Source organism: Callorhinus ursinus, unplaced genomic scaffold (genome assembly GCF_003265705.2).
Source record: "Callorhinus ursinus isolate GAN/ISIS: 27379988/994484 unplaced genomic scaffold, GSC_fseal_2.0 scaffold25, whole genome shotgun sequence".
In the NCBI taxonomy this organism is placed as follows: domain Eukaryota; kingdom Metazoa; phylum Chordata; class Mammalia; order Carnivora; family Otariidae; genus Callorhinus; species Callorhinus ursinus.
In genome coordinates, this window is record NW_027397087.1 from 29,977,968 (window position 1) to 29,998,382 (window position 20,415).

Here is a 20,415-nt window from a genome sequence, read left to right on the forward strand (position 1 = left end):
CAGAGATTAGCACTGGCTGGATCTGGCTGACAGTGCCTGACCCCTCCCAGCCATCTTCACGATTCAGGGACAACGAGATGTTACGTGCCTCCCGAGCTGACACAGTGGGAAGCACACAGCTCTGCCTATGAAGTGTTCCCACCCAAAACACTGAATTTGAACCTGACTGACCTCCAGATGTAACTATCAGTTTATGGGGAATACCAGGGACATAGAAACAAGTTAAAGGACACTGTGAGGCTGTAATCAGCCAAATCCAGACTGTGGGGAATTCTGTAGAGCAAATGAGCCTGTTTCTTCAACAAATTAATGGCAAGAAAAAACAAAAACAAAAACAAATTAATGGCAAGAAAAAAATAGGAATTTACAGTTTAAAAGAGATTTAAGCGACATTCCCACTGAGGGGGAGACAAGAAGGTATGAAAAGTGCCTGGCACATACTAACAGCTCAATAAAGAAGAGCTACTGTTACTTCACAAGGAGCAAACTGCACTTTAGTGAGATTAAGTAACTTATCTAATGTCACAAAGAACTGTCCAACAACACCACGGGCTGCTTCTCAGAAAGTTCGATGTCTATGTAGCCCAGTTGGGCAACTACAATAATCACCAAAGCCACTCACTGAAATTGAATTTTTATTCCAAATGACTGTAATGGCTAGAAAGACAGCAGATAAAACAGAAAATGATCTGCTTACCCGGAAATTAGAAGTAGTTGATTTTGGATGGAGAGCAAACGGTGGGGTGACAGACAGCCTTGGCCCTTGGCACCAAGAAAGCATAAACATAACCAATGTCCTTCTGATACACAATCTGGATGTGCAGCATTTACAGCAAATAACGTAACAAGAAAGAAAGGAGGAAAGAAAAGGAAAAAAAAAACCCCACAAAATCCCAAACCTCAGAAATCAACATTCACTTAAGAACACAGTGGTGAGAAGACTTTTGGTAGCAAAATTTTCACAATTCTTAAAATGGGAATCTTCAAAAGTACTTCCTCAAATTTGAAAGCTAAAAAAAAAAAAAAAAAAACCAAAGGGGGAACAGTTACACTGGTTCAGAAGAGCTGCCACCTGTCACAGAGATGACAATCAGTCCTACTTCCAAACACAGTGATAACCGGTGAACCCAACAACGGAGCAGAGGGGCCGCCAGGTGGGCACTCACTCTGCTGACTGGATAAGAACTCTCTGGCCCGCTCGTCATCAACAGGCAACGCCTCAGCTACTGCTCCTCCTGACCGATGCTGAGGCTGCCTTTCTGCACCTCCAGTTCCTCAGCGCTGACCATCGACGGGTCAATGGCCGCGTATTTGGTTCCATGGAATTGTAGCAAATGGATCTGCAGAAACACAGGGTCATTATTTTAAATGCCACGACAGCATATAAATGCTTTATACTTCTAAAATTACAGAGTCACACAGACGAATTAGAGAAAAATTGGAAAACACAGGAAAGTCAAAGAAGTATTTTGAAAAACCACAATTTGGGATTTTTGCTCCCTGTTTACTATGTGACAGGTCTCTCCAAGTTCGTACAAACTCTTCATGAACATCTTAAATGGTGGCACGCTGCTCTATGAGTAGGTGTTTACCCTCCTGCTTTGCTGCTGCGACTCAGGTCCTTCCCATCCTCTGCTGTTCTGAGTAAGACCATGATGACTGTCTCCCTGCATCAAGTTTTTTTGAATTTAGGGTCCTCTCCTTAGGATCACTGCCACAAGTGGATGGCAGGACCAAAGGACGTGACTGGTTTTTGAAGCTCTTGATACTTCTTGCCAAACTGCCAAAGCAATAATTTCTCACTGCTATTTTAATATCCATTTGGGTAGAGGATGAAGTGGCAGTTTTTGTTAGTTTTTGCCTCTGTGTGTGTTTGTGTTCTGTGTTTGTTTTTCTAAGTTTTATTTATTTAAGTAATCTCTATAGCCGACATGAGCTCGAACTCACAACCCCGAGATCGGGAGTTGCATGCTCTTCTGACCGAGCCAGCCAGGTGCCCGCCCCTGCGTGCGTTTTTTAATGCATTAAAAATGGATCAGGAAGTTGCTTCATGAAGGTGTCCTGCTTTGACTGAATTCACTGTATCCAGGAGGCAAGGTCACATCACAGGATGTGGCTACTTCAGTATGTTTGGATGTGGGCCTGCTGTTCTTAGAAAAGAGATGGTAGGCAGAGTCATGTGACTGTCTCTAATATACCCACTTGAATTCTGCTATAAATTATTAATGTAAACCATCTTTTTCAAGTGAATGCCTCATTCCTACAGAGAATTCTGTAGTTCTCTTATTCCACCATCAAAAAAAAAAAAGAAGCTTTATGTTTCAAACTGTACACTTTGGGTTCAAAGAGCTCTGGCTTCCAAGCTGGGACTTACCTGTACATAAAGATTCACCTCTGCACTTCTGCATAGGTATGGGAAATTGCCTCCTGTTTTAAGGTGAGCCCTCCGGGCATTAGGATACAGTTTGTACATTTCTTCTTTAGCTTCAGTTGAAAGTGCACTCTGGTCAAACACCTTTAAAAAAAACACAAAGCTGAAGCCTACCAGTATTTTAATCTGTTCTTTGCACATTGTGGAAAGTGCCTCCCAAAGCATTTCTTGCTTGTGAAGAGACACCGCTGAGTCCCTGGCCAGCCTGGGCCATCTCCTGCTCATCCTGGTGACTCTAACTCCAACATAAGCTATGGATTTTGTTGTCAAATGTCTCTTGCATTCACTGGAGGAAAAAGTCTATCATGAATTTTTTCTCCTCAAACATAGCTAACTAAATTAAAAGAATATTAATAATGAATGCCAATTAATTAAAAAAAATCACTGAAATCCCAAAAGAACTTTTACATTTTATTATTACTTAAAAACAGTTATATAAGTAGTATATGCTCAGTGAAAAAAAAAAAAATCCAAAAAAAATTTTCAAGAGTATAAGAAAAAGTCCAGATCCTTTCCCGGGGGGAGCCACTGTTAGCAGTTTGGAGTATATAATTCTAGACTTTTTTGTTTTTTAAAGATTTTATTTATTTATTTATTTGACAGAGAGAGACACAGCGAGAAAGGGAACACAAGCAGGGGGAGTGGGAGAGGGAGAAGCAGGTTTCCTGCTAAGCAGGGAGCCCGATGTGGGGCTTGATCCCAGGACTCTGGGATCATGACCTGAGCCGAAGGCAGCCGCTTAACGACTGAGCCACCCAGGTGCCCCATATAATTCTAGACATCTTTTAATGCCCACATAAACTTATGTTTGCACACATACAAACAAGTTTACAGAAAGTAATTTTTAAAATGAAGCACACACACACAAAAAGCATCTCCAACGTGCTAAAGCTTATACACAGTTTTCAGTGACCATGTACCCAAGTGGTGAGCTCAGCTTTGAAAGATGGGCAAGCAGTGCAAATGCACCATGAGGACCAAATATTTTACCAGGAGCACTGAAAAGCTCGTTCTGTGTCATGGTAAGTGTCGAAATGTAGAGATTACGGTGAAGAATGAGAAGTTATTATTTACGTGCCTGTAATGGATAATTTCCTGACAAAAATCAATTCTTAAAAATATGCTGATTTTAGCAATACATCCGTTTATGAGGCAAAATAATTATATGATTTAAAAAAATAAGCCAAAACCACAATGAAATACCACTGGGCATCCATTAGAATGGCCACTGTCAACAAACAGGAAATAACAGTGTTGGGGAGGATACGGAATAACTGGAACCCTCGGGCACTGGTGCTGGTGGGAATGTAAAATGGTACAGCCGCTGTGGAAGATGCTATCTGGTTCCGCAAAAAGTCAAACACAGAATCACCATATGGCTCGGCAATTTCACTTCTAGGTATAGACCCAAAAGAAGTGAAAGTACGTACTCAAACAGGTATTTGTACACCAATACTCAGAGCAGAATGATTCATAACAGCCAAAAGGTGGAATAACCCAAATGCCCATCAACAGCTGACTGGATAAATAAAATGTGGTATGCACTATAACAGAGTATCAGTCAGCCTTTAATACATGCTACAACATGAATAAACTTTGAAGACATTCTGCTAAGTGAAATAAGCCAGAGACAGAAGTACAAATATTATGGGATTCCACTGACATGAGGTGCATAGAATAGTCAAATACATGGAGACAGAAAGTATAATGTTGGTCACCACGGTCTGGGAGGAAGAGGGACTGGCGAGCTAGTGTTTAATGGGTACAGAGTTTCAGGTTGGGATGATGGAAAGTTCTGGAAATGGATGGTGGTGACAGTTTCACAACATTGTAAATGTACTTCATGCCACTGAACTGTACAGTGAAAAATGGTTAAAATGGTAAATTTCATTATGTATATTTTACCACAACTCAAAAGTATAAGCAGCAAGCTTCTGTGCTAATTAGACTTTATGGAATTCTTGATTCTCTGCCCCCCGTGAGGCAACTTTTCTTTGCTGCACAGATGTGTAATAGCTAAAGTACAATCTCGGGTGATGACAATGGCAAAAATACATCAAAATGGATAAGGACTACCATGTTTGTTTATGTTTATTCTGATTTCAATGGTGTTATTCCTACCAGGGAAAATATGGGACAAGCAATAAACTGATTGTTTTAGAACTGAAAAAGCTGGGGGCGGGAGCAGTTGTCAAAAAAAAAAAAAAACACCCCAAGGCAGCATTTGAAGAGGCGCACTGAAAAATTATATAATAATTATGAGGAAGCTCTTGAAATATACATTTAAAAAGGTAAAGCATCTATTTTACTTAAAAGGAAGCTTACATCCATAATGGTCACAGGGATGTCCCGAATCTTATGAGGTTCCACGTAAGAATTTTGACAATTCAGGGTAAGTCTTGAAGCCAGTTCACTCTGACCCAAACTTTCCAGCTGCAGGAAGAAACACAAGCAAAGTTTATGAATTCATTTTGTGCCTCACATTTATATGAAATCCACAGATAAGATCTGCACTTATAAAGGTGGCATGTGCGGTGGGCCAGATCACCAGTGAGGAAATACAATGTATCTGAGAGCCCAGCACTGGGCCTCCCAGCTGGTGGCGTTGTTCTATTCTAGGGCATTCAATAGCCCTCACCCTGAACTGCCTCTTCAACCAGGTGCCTGTGGGCAGCAAGCCACTTCCCAAAGCCCCACAGGGACAGATCAACATTTTAAGAGATTTTGGAGCTGAAAGAGACCTCAAAAAAAATCACCTAGTCCCATAGCCCCTAAATGTAAGTCTGCATACCTGCTACTTCAGACTCCCCTTGGGGAGAAGGATGGGGAAGTCTGTAGAGTAAAAATACAAATTCCCATACCCAATGCCCGGGGATTCCAGTTCAATGAGCTGGTGAGGCCTTGGAATTCTGTATTTTTTTAAAGTAGGCTCTGCTCCCAACATGGGGCTTGAACTCATGACCCCGAGATTAAGAGTCATACGTTCTACCAGCTGAGCCAGCCAGGTGTTCCTGGAATCTGTATTTTTAAAAGCTCCCCTCAAGTAATTCTGATGAATTACTTACCAGCAGTAACATCTGTTGGGCATATTAAAGTAAATATGGAAACATCTTAACAAACATCTCTAATACATACTCAATGAGACAGATATATCATCAGGAACCAAGGAGACATGAAAATTCCTACTACAAGGTGTCCCCATTCCAATGCCATGATCCTTACCCTGTCCACCATAAAATCAATAGCATCAGCCATCATAGGGTCCACTGGGCCAGATGAAAAGTTTCCGAGAACAATTTTTTTGAGCATAAATGACGGCATCAGCCAAAAGCTGTAAAACGAAGACCTGATCATTTAAATCTGTTAAGACTACACAAAAATAGCCAATATTCATTCACTACTTAAGCTTTGTATTAGCTGGTACTTAGGATCTAAAGATAAAAAGACCTAGTCTCTTCTTTCAAAAAGCTGTTCTTGAAGCATCTTGTTTTTATATATATTTTCCCGAGCTCCCAAAGAGTTATGGTTTTATATGATTAAAGTTTTGAGAATTTAGAATAATTATAAAGCAGTATTTCAAATATCTTTACCAAGGTAGACATTTTGATAATTCTAAGATTTTTTTTTTTACCTAATTGGCCTTATTTCCAATGGCTAAACTATTTCCTTTAGAAAACTGAAAACTTGGGGCACCTGTGTGGCTCAGTCAGCTAAGTGGCCGGCTCTTGATTTTGGCTCAGGCCACGATCTCAGGGTTGTGGGATCCAGCCCCCGCCTTGGGCTCTGTGCTCAGCAGGGAGCCTGCTGGAGATTCTCCCTCTCCCCACCCTCTAAAATAAGTAAATAAATCTTTAAAAAAAAAAAAGAAAGAAAGAAAACTGAAAACTTAAAATTGTTGTCAACCTTCAGGTTTATATCACCTTTGAATGACTGATATTTCAAAATAGCAAAATGAAAGAATTATTGTACCTCCCAAAGTCTGCTACTAGTAGATTCAACTGGGCTAATTCAAAGCAATTCAATCTATGAATTTCTATACGTGATTTTTAGTTGGTATTTATTCCATTAATTACAAATATCGAGAGCCATTATGTAGGGTAAAAACTACTTTTTCTAAACCTATGCTGAAAATGACTTATAAAAGGAGCAGACGACCTTCTGTGATGCGTGTTCCCCACGGAATGCTTGTTGGGAGTTGAGCTAACCTCACAAGGACAGCTGGTCACATTTCATTACTTTTCTCCATCCCGCCCCATACAGCTTCCCTATCTTCTCAAGGCGATGCTGCCTAGGTACCCTCTGTAGCCAACAGGCAGACCCTGTTGGCTTTGCCGGCCCCGGTTAGCCTCAATGTGTGGCATGTAGCAAGTACTCAGATACCTGAGAAAGTGTAGCTCACATGCAGGAGCACAAAGTAGGGGCAGTCTTGGCTTCTGACAATTAAAACAACATTAAAATCATCAAAAATAATCAATGAGCTTTAGTGCCTTGTCTGGACATGAACTATTTGTAGCTAATGTATTGTCGCACAACTGCTCAGCAAACTACTGAGGTAACATCAGGAGAAGCGTTTAAAAAGAACAGAGTACAATTTTTTTTTAAGTAAGCTATACACCCAATGCAGGGCTCAAAACTCATGACCCAGAAATCAAGAGTCGCACGGTTTACCAAATGAGCCAGCCAAGTGCCCCTACAATTTTAAAGAGATGTGAAAACCATGAAAACAATGCTCACTTATAGCATTCCGTGAAAATCTAACATAAGGTATGTTTACTCACTGGGCTTTTTTTTTAGGGTAGAGCCCAGCCTTGCTAGCAATGAAAGAAACCACATTAAGTCAGCTTTAAGGTACTATTAGATACTGATCGAACTACTTAAAATGGTATCTTCAATGACAGGATGGCTCAAAGGAAACAAGCACCCCACTGGCTGCCCCACAGAGCGTTCCGCCATTTCCATCATTCTGAAAGCTGACTACTGTTAACGTGTCATGATGTGCAAAACGTCTGCTGACAGACTAAATGTTCTATTCCCTCTATTTTTGGAGACACATCTCAAGGAAATAACCCAGAAAGGGAAGGAAAAAAAGTAATTTGTACAAAGATTTATAGTAGAACCTGATGAAAAATTGGGGGAAGCCAAATGCCCAAAGAAACTGTGACAATCAATAGCACTGTTTACACAATAAGTGGAACAAGCAGAACTCTACATTAGTTACACAGGCACTGAAGAGAAACTATAAGAGCACATGACTGTACCTTAAACAAAGCTAAACAATATAGAGTAATAGAAATAGCTGAATTCAGAGTTCTTTCCATTCTTTTCTTTTGCAAAGGTGACTGTTTCTAATTTTATTTATAAAGATTTATCTATTTATTTGAGAGAGAGAGAGAGAGAGAGAGAGAGAACGAGTGAGAGAGGCAGGGGGAGAAAGAATCTCAAGCAGACACCATGCTGAGCACAGAGCCGGAAGCAGGGCTTGATCTCACAATCCTGGGATCATGACCTGAGCCAAAATCAGCAGTTGGGGGACAGCTGGGTGGCTCAGTCATTAAGCGTCTGCCTTCAGCTCAGGTCATGATCCCAGGGTCCTGGGATCGAGCCCCGCATCGGGCTCCCTGCTTGACGGGAGGCCTACTTCTCCCTCCCCCACTCCCCCTGCTTGTGTTCCCTCTCTCGCTGTGTCTCTCTGTCAAATAAATAAATTAAATTAAATTAAATAAAAAACCAAACAAACCAAGAGTTGGAAGCTCAACTGACTGCACCACCCACACCATCCAGGTGCCTCTGATTGTTTCTTTTTTTTTTTTTTTAAAGATTTTACTTATTTATTCATGAGAGACAGAGAAAAGAGGCAGAGGCAGAGGGAGAAGCAGGCTTCCCGCTGAGCAGGGAGCCCAATGAGGGACTCGATCCCAGGACCTCGGGATCATGACCTGAGCCGAAGGCAGACGCTTAACCACCTGAGCCACCCAGGCACCCTGATTGTTTCTAATTTTAAAAGCCAGGGAAGTTTCAGAAGTTAGAAGCAGATATAACCCCTACGCCCTGCTCCTTAGTGCAACAAAAAAAGCCCCGAGGGTCAACTTTTTAAAAATTCCACGGAGCAAAAATCATAATTTTGGCCAAACGTTTACATTCTTACCTGTTTGCAGTCCAAGTTTGGTTGAAGATAGAGGTGTCACTGAAGGAATTGCAGAGGATGAGAGAATGGACTCTGGGAGATTTGTGTGTATACTCAGCAAATTTCTGAGCCAAAAAGCCTCCCAAAGAAGCCCCAAAAAGATGAACCTAATTGCAAACAAGCACAAGAAGGATACTAAAATAATCAATCCTGAACATAAATACCCCCAAAAAAAGTTGTTTTAGTAATCACCAACCACAGAATATAATGTCATCACTAGTCATTAGGTGAAATATCTACAGCAGTTCAACATATAGGAAATATTGTAATTAAATACTATTTATATACATCCCGTCAAGAAAACAATTTGTATACAAATACAAGTTTAAAAAAAAAAATTATCAGGGCACCTGGATGGCTCAGTCATTAAGCGTCTGCCTTCGACTCAGGTCATGATCCCAGGGTCCTGGGATCGAGCCCTACATCGGGCTCCCTGCTCAGCGCGGAGTCTGCCTCTCCCTCTCCCCCTGCTTGTGTTCCCTCTCTCTCGCCCTGTCAAATAAATAAATAAAATCTTTAAAAAAAAAAATTTTAACTACAGATTGCACTAGAAAATGAAACCACTTAATAATTTGTTTTTTTTAAAGAATCTTTTTTTTTAAGATTTTATTTATTTATTTGACAGAGAGAGAGTGAGCACAAACAGGGGGAATGGCAGGCTGAGGGACAGGGAGAAGCAGGCTCCCTGCTGAACAGGGAGCCGATATGGGACTCGATCCCAGGACCCCGGGATCATGACCTGAGCCGAAGGTAGATGCTTAACCGACTGAGCCACCCAGGTGCCCCCTAATTTATGTTTAAGAAAACTATGATTTGGTAATTCTACTCCTAGGTACATACTCAAGAGAACCAAAAACATATGTCCACACAAAAACTTGTACAGGAACGTTCAGAGCAGTGTTATTTCTAATAGCCAAACAATGGCAACAATCCAAATGTGCATCAACTGACAAATGGCTAAATAAAATGTGGTACACCTATACAATGGGGATATTATCCGACCATAAAGAGGAATATGAAGAACTGATACAGGCTACTACTTGGATGATCCATGCAAACATTACACTAAATTAGTCAGTTAAAAAGATGAATATTGCATGACTCCATTTATATAAAATACCCAGAAAGGGTACATTTACACAGGCAGAAAGTAGAGCCAGTGGGAGGAAGGGTGAGGAGTGACTGCTAACGAATAAGGGGCTTCTTTTTGGGGTGAAAAAAAATGTCCTGAAGTTGACTGTGGTGATGGTTGCACCTATCTGTGAATATATTAAAAACCATACTCACACTCATACTTTAAAAGGGTAAATTGTATGGTATGTGAATTATATCTCAAAAGAACTATCTTTTAAAAAAACAAAAGACAACACCAGCCTTTACAATGTAAATGTTGCCTTAAAATCACATTTAAATAATTAGTTTTAGGAGACTCACTTTATCCAGTTGTAAATGGTCTAAAAGTTTCCTGAATCCGTCACAGAATTCAAGATGGTCCCAATAAACTGGATACTGCAACTGAAGCAATAACAATCATTAATTAATAACAATATATATATGAAAAATTTAGGACTCCCATAATAGCAATTCTCATTTGCTCAAGCTCTGCTCCTTATTCAAACTATGTGAAAATAAGCTCTCACCTTCTTCTAAACTTTAAAATTCACATTTTGCCTAACAGACCAATTTAAAAAAAGAATAGCACACTAGTGATATTATGTGAATAACAATTTCAATTCACATCTATTTCCTTTCCAAATAGCTAAGAAACTCTGAGGTTCATGGATGAATAGGGCCGAACCCTTCCAAGTAAAGAAATACTGTTTGCCCTTAATTCCAACTTAATTATAAATTATAGCTCTAAATAAAATTCTGTCTAGGGAGAATTCCCTCTCTTTTTGGCAGCATGACTTGAAGGGAGTGTTCAATAAAATTGTTCCTCTTTTTAAATTGACTTAGTAGTCATTCTATCTGATTTCTTGTACTTTTATTTGTGACCAAAAAAGTATGGTGCTTGACCCTAAGTAGCCTATGAATGCTGATGAGGAGGAAAAGAAATGCAAGTCACTAACTCCTTTTGAGGGGATTCTAGCTTGTCAACTAAGAATTCCCCTCTCTTTAATAATAAGTAAAAGCTGCCTGACAGGCTGGTTGTTTTAAGCACTTAGATTCATTCTGTCATTAACAAATCGCTGGACTAGATACTGCCATGTATATAATAGGGTAATTTTAGATTTGATGTAATTATGTTACTTTTAATATTAAAAATTTCATTTGTAGATAAGATTCCACTATTCTGACAGGATGGAGAACAGCCTCTCCCTAGCAGAAAATTTGAGAATTTGAGTCAGATGATAGAAAAGAAAGAAGATGCTATATTTTTAAATTTTATTTTAAATTTATTTTTTATTTAAGATTTTTTTTAAATTTATTTATTTGACAGAGAGAGAGCACAAGCAGGGGGCGAAGCATGCAGAGGGAGAGGGAGAAGCAGACTCCCCAGTCAATGAGGAGCACAGAGGCCCATATGGGGCTCGATCCCAGGACTCAGAGATCATGACCTGAGCCAAAGTCAGGTGCTTAACGACTGAGCCACCCAGGTGCCCCAAGAAGATATTTTTATGAAGCCTTTAATTTAAAGATATCTATGCCCTAGATAGGTGATAAACTTGTATACCACTTAACACACAGACACACACACATACATATACAACTGAGTACAAGTAAAACTGGAAATCTGAGTAAGATCAGTGGATTGTATTAATATGAATACCCTGGTTATGATATCCTACTATAGTTTTGTAAAATGTTACCATTGGGAGAAACTGGGCAAAGAATAAAAGGGATATCTCTGTATTATTTTTTGACAACTGCATGTGAATCTAGTTATCTCAATAAAAACTTAAATGAGAAAAGGGTCTATGCCTTTTAACTGTGAGATACTAACAAGTATCTAAAAAGTTTTAAAATTTCATGGAGTTAGGCGCATAAGGACAAAATAACTTTGAAGACGCTACTGGCCTTTTCTATTTTATTTTTTTTAATTTTTTTTAAGATTATTTATTTATTTATTTGAGAGAAAGAGAGCACAAGTAGGAGAAGAGGGAGAGGGGGAGGGAGAAGCAGACTCCCCGCTGAGCGGGGAGGCCAACACGGGGCTTGATCCTGGGACTAAAACCTGAGCTGAAGGCAGATGCTTAACCATCTGAGCCACCCAGGCACCCTTCATTTTTAAAAGATTTTATTTTTAAGTAATCTCTATATCCAACATGGGGCTCAACCCACAACCCCGAGATCAAGAGTCACATGCTCCACCAACTGAGCCAGCCAGGCACACCTGGCCTTTTCTTTATTCATTATCTAGCTAATGAAATAAGGAAATCCCACGTCAAGAAGCCTGCGGGCAAGAAGAATTTTCCATCCAGAAGGCAAAGCCATCATGACCTGCCAGTTTGGAACAATAAACACAGTCAACTTTAGATAGTGCTCTAAAGTGGGAGAGACGCCTGTAGCCACTCAGTCTCCCTGTCCCCGGCTGATTAATAGTGGCCACCAGGAAAGGTACTCTCATGTCCTAGGCTGCAGAGGACTGGGGTGAGTGTGGTTGCCATCATGCTCTCCTGAAATGCTGTCCATCAAGAGGAATTTATAAAAACCCAGAACAAGGCAGGATTATGTTGCAGAGATTCAAAACACACCATATGAGGAATGATTAAAGAATGTGGAGAATTTTGCCAGAGAAGAAAAGACCTCGGGGGAAGGCAGCAGGCGGTGGTGATCATAACTAGTTTTCTCCAAAGGGCTGTCAGGAGGAAGAACTGGGATTTGTTTTGTGTGGCCCTAGTTGATGGTAAACCCAGTAGAATTCTCAGTTACCTTCCAAGAGAAGAGATCTGGTCCGACTTTTCTCCCCTTCAGACAGTAAATAAATAGTAACAGTAATACTCCCACAGGGAGACCTGTTTAGGTGTTACTATTCCAGCTTCCAGAAACAACTGCCAGCTCAAAGCCAAAGAGTCTCTCCTTCCTGGGAAGTTAGGATACCAGCCTCCACTGTTACACAGTCGGAGTATGCCACAAAACTAGTCACAACAGCGCCTTCCTCGCCTACACTGTTCTCCCAGAAGAGACTTGAGAATGATCAACAGGAAACTAGATGTAGTCCAAACTCAGTAATAAAATAACAATTAGAAACAAAAACTTCTTAACCAAATGCTGAGGGTATGGGCATTATAATTAATAAACCTCATCTCAACTGTTGAAGACTTACATTAAAGCAAGCTTTCAGTCACCTGAGTGTTAGCAGACCCCTTTGCTGTGTAAGAGTGCACGTTCAGCTCCCCTGGTGGCATCGGAGTTATGAACTAGGAAGGGAAATGGAGTCAGAAGACTCAGGCCTGTTCTCCGCCCACCACCTAATGGCCATGACCCGCCACGATCCCCCAAATGACCTGGACCTCCATTTCCTTATCTATAAACAAGGCCAATGCTTCCTACTGTTCAGACTTAAATAGAATGTACATAAAAGCGGGGCACAGAGGTTTCCACAGAGGTCTGTCCCCTCTGCTTCTCTGTATGTCTGTGTACTGTGCCGCCCTCCTTTAAAAGGTTTTATTTCACATTTAAAAAAAGGAAAACAGTATCTTCCTTCAATTAAAAAAAAATGCCCATTACTACACTTAATTAGAAACAGAAGCACGCACATACAAAAACCCCCACGAAATGTGGACTCGAACTGTAATACTGAATCAATAATACTTACAGCTATAACCCGGTAACCCCATCCAGTCAAAGCCAAAATCTGCCGGAAAAATACATCTGCAGTTCCACTGACAGGGGGAAGAAATATCAGAGGACACCTGATATTTCTGGGTCCTGCATCATACAGCGACCATATTTTACTATCATCATCATCCACGATAATCTGGAGGGAAAGTTGTAAGAAAAAAAATGGAAAACCTTATGGATTTGTTTTATATTGTTACTTTACACTATAATTTCTCTGACAATTTTAATGCCACTGCCTTGGTTGTGTTACAAGGTACCCTGGGGATCACACCAGACTAGCATGTATAATAAACTGCTCTGGTCTCTTTTTCCCTCTTCAGTGCTAACATATTACACAGAATTGCTTCATACTCTTCCAAAGAGCTGTTTTTTTTTTTAAATCAGGTTTTAATTTTCTTTTCTATCCATGATTCTATGAAGCCTATTTTGTTTACCATTAAAAGAATAAACTCTGTATATGGCATCTTATTTCTTCCCCATACTTCTGGCTGTGTGTGTGTGGAGGAGGCCATCTGCAGAGTCATTCTCCAGCGCTGTCCAGAGGGGAAAGACTCCAGGCTCTCGGACAAACTAGGGAGAGACGGTACCACTTAGGAGATGCTTCTGGAAACTGATCCAGACCACGCCTCTAAGGGGGAGACTTTTGCTAGAGAGGAAGGACGCTGCAGCCGTAGGTGTCCCTGTCCTGAAAGGATGTTTCAAACCAGTCTTTAACAGCCACTGTTAAGAACCAGTGGTTCTTAACCCAACAGGGAAAAAAAAAAAGAGCATTAAATGAGCTGAGACAAGTCAAGTGCTCAGCGCTGAGTTTGGCAGATATTTTGTGTTCAGTGAGTGTTGGATATTAGTATTATTCATTGCATGATCGTTTACTTTTTGTTTTCTTTGGCTGACTTTTTGGTGGGATTTGAAAAAGTACATTAACTTTCTGAACTTTTGCCAATGCAAATCAATATTTATCCTACTTTTACGTTACAAAATTCCAAGGCCTCCGGGTTCTATTTTCTGAGAGCTCTAGCTGGCAGTGCTGTGGGCCCATGGTGTCACTGCGGATGGCAACACACTGGGATCATGGGCATCACTGCGAGCAGACAAATGGGGCAAGGTAAAGTCCAGAGGACCCTAACAATTCCCTTTTGGACTTCCCAAGGTAATGGATGATGACAATAATATCTCATGCTCACGTTCTTGCCCTTTGTATTTTGCCACTCACAATTTTGCTTTTCATTGTTTTTTGGGTTTTTTTGTTTGTTTTTGATATGATTGTGGTAAAAATCTCTTAATGGCTTTTGACGGTACATACAGTAAATCCCAATCTTGTAGTAATAACACTCATATGAGATGAGATATTCAGATCTCTCAAATTTTCTAGGAAATTATTTCAATAAGCCATTTGGAATAAGTTTATCACTTCAATGTTCTCAGAGTCCTCTGAATGGCAAATGTCAAAATTCTATTTGATAATTTTGAAGACACAGTATCTCTTTGATAATTTAAAATCTAGCACCACAAAATTTCAAGCAAACTTATCATGACTCGGGCACCAGACCTGACAGCTGGAGAAAGTTACATCAATGAAACTATTTGCTGTAACTACTTCTAAGAATATTTCAATAAGTTTGGGTTGTTTTGGGTCTGGTGATCAGCTTGCTGAGAAAGTGAGTCTGTCAAGAAGAGCTCACATGAGTTACTTGAGGGGATGGGACAAGGTAGAGGGACCTCAGGAGCCAATTATCTTGTAGCATGGGCAGTGTTTCCCAGGAAACAAGAAGGAAGGGAGGCTCCTTTTGGTAAGCAGTCAAGTACTTCTGGTTTTGAAGCCAGATTAATTTGATTATAATCCAGATCCTACCAGGCTGTGTGACCTTTAACATGTTAACCTCTCTGGACCTCGGTTTCCTCATTTGTGAAATGGGCATCACTACCCACTTTATTAATCCGTTGGAAGAATTAAATAAGGTATCTGGGGACGTCCTACAACACTGCCAGTTACATAGCAGATATTCTGTTTATACTTGGAGAACTGTATCTCAAATTCTATATGGAGAGTAGTTCTGTTATTAATTCGAACCTGCATGGTACCTCCACCGATGTCTACCCTGACAAAATGGTAATAACAGAGATGCAGAAGATTTTCAGATCATAGTACTCTCATACTTCTGCAAAGGGATCAGCAAAGATTTTGCTCTGTGGCTTAACTAGCTTTTGTCTAGTGTGATCCCCAAACATTTGTGATTAATTAGGGACCCAGAGTCAACAGTCAAACTTCAATATAAGTGCTTAGGGTTTTGGACATTCCAGGCAAATAAGGTTTCCTGAAGATGACTACCATTGCAAACAGGGGACCTATAATGTGACCCAATGTAAATCTTAAATTCGAGGAACAGGAAAAGGCTTTATAACAGAATCTGACTGCACTTTACTATGTAGTTGCCTTACTGCAAGCTTTCCACTAAACAGAGTACACATATTCCCGCTTGCTTGCATACAGAAAAGCAATTATAAAATAATGAGTATAGTTATACCCACTTTTACTCTTGAATGAGTCTCAAAAGTTGACTGTACTTGACAAAGAGGTGAACTTTATGCTCTGCAACCCACAGTCACGATACTTGGCAATAACCTTTACTCTCAAACACTACTAAGGCATAACATCTCAGTCACAGACAAAAACAACACAAGATTTTGCAAATAAGAGGTGTAGTAAAACCATACATACCTTTTTAAGGGGAACTGTACTTCTAAACCAGTTATAATCAGGAGAGACTTTAATCTCTCCCATGATTAGCTGAAATGGAGGTTAACCCTGAAATAAAAGCATGTGATGTTTCATGTCAAGAATTCATGTTTACATCAGAACTAAATGTAGGGTCTGGTCTAGCTATACCAACAATACTTTAAACGGTAAAATCAAGGAAATGGACTATTTTACCTCTCAGTATTTACTTAAGCTACACAAAACTGTTGCTAAATCCTATAGTCCTAGAGCAGGAAGGGGCCCTGAGAGATGACGACTCCAACTCCCTTAGCTCCTCCAGATGAAGAATCCAGTCTAGAAAATTTAAATGACTTACCAGAGATCTCATGGCTATTACAGAGCTAGGACCAGAGGCAGGGGAGTCTCTTCTGGTGTCAGACCGCCTGTCCTAGTTAAATGATTGCAAACTCTGTTGACAGTATCTTAGGAATACCTAAGTGTTGACAATATCTTAGGAATCTATTTTAACAAAGATACAGAATTACAGGGAACAGTCCACACTCGAGGAAGGAGGTAATGTAAGCCTGCCTCCTGATCACTTCACAAAATGCCATAAATCTAACTCTAGTGGAACATAACTTCAGAACTTCACATTTGTTTTTAATGCAAAAGACAGGAAAATTTGCTGTTCACCTTGGTGTGATTAAGTCATATAACCTCCTCTGAAAGATCTATGATAAAATACCAGAATAGGCTTGAAGGCACTATATCTAGCAACAAAACATGTGTCTTTAGAAAAAATATGTGGTCTTTTGTTGTGAGGTTAGTGACTTCTAGCTTTCATAGCTCTGTGACCTTGGAAAAGTCACTGACCCTCTTTAGGCTTGTTTGCTCATCTATGACTGTTTCACCACCGTATCTCCAAAGCCTAGAACAGTGCTGGGCACAGAGCAGGCATTATCCATTGACAAAATGGATGACTATGTCCTAAGAAGACCGGATCAGGCAATCCTAGAGTCCCTTCTGACCCAGCCCTCTAAGAGCTTTGGACTGGCTGGGCATCTCCGATTGAAAGGCTGCCCTTCTTTGCTCAGGCATCTGTGTTATGTCATAATAGGAACCTGAAATTATAGCTCCCTGTTGCAGATTCTTATTGCCAAATGAGGAACTTCCACCCACTGGTTTGGAAGGATTCAAATACTTGCTGTTCATCCTGTCCTCTACCCGCAGGGCAAGTCTGGATTTCCTAACTTGGTGTGGGATGTGTTCAAGACCACAAGACTTAACTCCTGGGCTGACTCTGAATTGTCATTTTGCGGGGGGCAGGTGGGGGGGAGGGCTTCTCTGGACTGGCCAGGAGCTGGGGACTCTAAACCCAAGGAAACTCTTCCCTTTTGGCTCCCCACATCTGCTGTCTTAGAAGTACAGGGAACTCAACAGTCTTAACAGTTACCTCTAACCTTGGGGGGGTTACTAAACTAAACCCCAAGGAGATGGTAAATGTAGACATCCATTATTAAACTTGATTTACAACCTTGACATTATAATAATGGTCTGTTCTCAAGGCTAGGATGGTTTTAGAAAATTTTAGAAAAGTTTGTTAAAAGCATAAGTTGTTCTAAAGAGTACCAAGAATATCATTAGCCAGTCTTATGCTGAAATCAGTGTGCACAGACGTAGTTATAATTCATACTGGAATAAAGAAAATCATTCTCTGCATATCCATTTTCTCTTAACAAATATTAACATGTTAAAAAAAATCTAAGCCATTCGAATCTACTCAGTAGGTTTATAAAACACTTAAGCTCCTTAAAGCCAGACAGTTATCTTCTAGATTTGCCAAACTTGGGATAAATCATTCAGTTTTGGAATCGGCTGCAATGTACAAACCAAACTACCATACAGATCATACAGATCCAGATCATACACAGGCACACACATTCACTGTCATCCTTCTTCCCACAGCAATAAGTAGAAAGATGTTCCTTACCACAGTCCTCGGTATTATTCACAACCAACGCAGTATTATAACATTTTATAACTAATCTCACTGGATGGAAAGATTCCACCCAACTGTGACTAAATTTTTGTAGGGGCAAGTGATTTTAACACTTGTGCTAGTCTGGCAGCACATGAAAGGTTAAGATAGATACCAAATGTTGCATCTGACCAATTGACGTCTAAGTAAAAAAAAAAAAAAAAAAGGCTCACTGCTGCAAAAGGAAAGCAGCTGTGAGTGGTATGAAAAGGAATTTTGTTCTCCTAGCTCTCTTTCATTCACTAAAGGGGTATACTTTTCCAAGTCACAAGAGGAACATTCTGTAGGGGGCAAAAAAAAAAAAAAGGTTAACCGAGATTGTGACCAAACTGGTCAGTATTAAATAAGAAAGAATGCGAATCATGAGCTCGACACTGATTTGATCTCTCACAATTCAATTCTTCACAAAAACAGAAGCACCTGTTCACCGTGAGCTGGTGGGAAAAGGGCTGCAGAGATCAGCCTTAATCTTGCTTAAAGAAACCCCTCCTCAGTGAGTGCTTTCGACATCCAGTCCTCTCTGGCCCTTGAGGTGCTAGACAATAAAATTGCCAATTGTGAGCGTGCACCAAGAATTACATGCACTTTTCCTTCGGGGTTTCGACAGAACCTGCCAGTTTACAATCAACGAAATCGTCTTTAAAAATGTTTAAGTCACATAATGAGCTTAACTAGTCAGAGGTTTTGGATCCTTTACCTCAATCTGTAGTTGATCCACATATGGACAATCTGGGATTATTAATACCAGCAATAAGTAACTATTAGAATCTGAGTTTCTGGGCAATGCAAATGGCTTTTTAAATGCAAGTCTCCATAACTCACCACACCAGTAGACAGCTATCCTTTTTTCAGATCTCTTCAGGGAGAGATTTATTCCTCTTTTCTTCAGGAACTTATTCCATTATTGTCTAAACCTCATGGGAGGAAAAGCTGCCTACTTGACATTTCTTCTGTGACACCTCATCTTGTGCTGTCTTGGGATAAAAGCTCTTGGAAATTTGCACACAGCTATTAAGTTACTCCTTAGTCTCTTGAGTCTTTCTGCTAACAGGAGCTGGAACATTGTACGAGGAGACAAAGCGGCAACATAAATGCAGAATTTGTAACTCCCCAGGAAAGCCAGAAGGGGAAAAGCAAAACCCTGTAGTCCTGCTACTTTCCTCATCCCTCATTCACAAGGCTCACACCTGGCAATGACAAAGACATTTGTCACTTTCAGGCTGAGGTGCAATCTCCAAAATAACTAGCTTCTTTCTGCTCAGAAACTCTTAAAAGTTGAAAAACATATTCCTGGGCTGCAGCAGTGTATCCCCAGGACCAGATTACAGCAGTACGCTCTGGTCCAGCGCCCCCGCCCCCACCCCAGATGATCCAAACACAGACCCCACCCTCTCCCAGTCCCACCGTGAAAGCCTCAAAAAGTCAGGGTCACAGGTACACCGACCACCCCATGAACTCAAACTCGACCTCAGACAGACAGACACGCACGCACATATGCGCGCGCGCACACGCACACACACACACACACACACACACACAGGGACGTGCGATCACGTGCATGGTCACATGAACCAGCCCACTAAGGGCCACACTAATCAAGTCACACCGCCGGAGGCAGCTGCGCACACTACATACACACCCACCTGCAAGCCTGTACACATCACAAACCCACACCCCGCTTCCCAGGGCCTCGCCCACCTCTCACCTGCCGTGGCCTCCCCCACGTCCCTTTCCCTCCTCCCCAAGGCGGCTCTTCCCTCCAGTAGGGGCGCGGGCCGTGGAGGCGGCTGGGCCCGGGTCACCGCCGGCAGCGGGAGCTCTCAGTACCCGCAGGCGCAGCGGGCTGTGGGGGCGAGCTAGAGGGCGGGCCTCCGAGGGGCGGGGCGCGCGGCCGGGCGAGCCTGGGCCGCCGCGCTCCCCCTTCCCGAACGGTCCGCGGAGTGGGAGCGAGCCTCACGCTTCCGGGTTCGGAGGAGGCGGGGCCACGTTATGAGGAAGGGGCGGGGCTGCGTGCCTCAGGCGGTCACCATGACAACAGGACGAGATGGAGACCAAGGTGAGAGACTGCCCGCGCTCTCAGCACATCCTGCGGGTTGGGAATCGGCGCCAGCCTTGGAGGTGGCGGCGGGCGCAGGGAAGAGGTCCGAGTTGCCTCTGGGTCAGCTCTAGGTCACCTATTCGATCGGGCATCGAGGGAGAGATTATGCGAGTCAGGGGCGCCTGACTCCTTGGGACTTGCCTCTGCCTTCAGTTTGCGCCCTCCTGGAGGAAGCAGGTGC

General features: G+C 41.5%; 1 protein-coding gene across 11 annotated transcripts; it reads right to left on the reverse strand.

Annotated features, from left to right (window-relative positions):
* Positions 1 to 618: 618 nt before the first annotated feature.
* On the reverse strand, positions 619 to 20,098 carry SPG21 (SPG21 abhydrolase domain containing, maspardin). Of its 11 annotated transcripts, none has more exons than XR_012373662.1 (10): positions 16,120 to 16,206; positions 13,835 to 13,970; positions 13,375 to 13,536; positions 10,050 to 10,130; positions 8,577 to 8,722; positions 5,654 to 5,762; positions 4,757 to 4,864; positions 2,375 to 2,515; positions 1,167 to 1,340; positions 619 to 1,010 (listed from the first exon to the last, which is right to left on the reverse strand). XR_012373662.1 is itself a non-coding variant. In XM_073877185.1 (10 exons), the coding sequence occupies exons 3-10, from the start codon at positions 16,180 to 16,182 to the stop codon at positions 1,224 to 1,226; spliced, it is 927 nt and encodes a 308-aa protein (XP_073733286.1). In that variant the 5' UTR covers positions 16,183 to 16,206; positions 18,959 to 19,190; positions 19,842 to 20,097; the 3' UTR covers positions 619 to 1,223. The 11 variants fall into 11 exon arrangements, 10 of the variants coding, with proteins under 10 accessions (XP_073733286.1, XP_073733287.1, XP_073733285.1 ...); XM_073877185.1 differs by lacking the exon at positions 13,835 to 13,970 and adding exons at positions 18,959 to 19,190; positions 19,842 to 20,097 and having other exon boundaries at positions 619 to 1,340; XM_073877186.1 differs by lacking the exons at positions 13,835 to 13,970; positions 16,120 to 16,206 and adding exons at positions 16,475 to 16,546; positions 18,959 to 19,190; positions 19,842 to 20,097 and having other exon boundaries at positions 619 to 1,340.
* Positions 20,099 to 20,415: the final 317 nt, after the last annotated feature.

What these genes read in the sequence shown, in the direction of transcription:
- SPG21 (XM_073877183.1), bottom strand. Translation starts at nt 13,924, where the DNA reads ATGACTCTGCAGATGGCCTCCTCCACACACACACAGCCAGAAGTATGG. An exon ending in ACCATTTACAACTGGATAAA is followed by an intron (nt 8,723 to 10,049) that starts GTGAGTCTCCTA and finishes GTTTGCAATTAG; the next exon opens with GTTCATCTTTTTGGGGCTTC. An exon ending in TTGATTTTATGGTGGACAGG is followed by an intron (nt 4,865 to 5,653) that starts GTAAGGATCATG and finishes TTCTTCCTGCAG; the next exon opens with CTGGAAAGTTTGGGTCAGAG.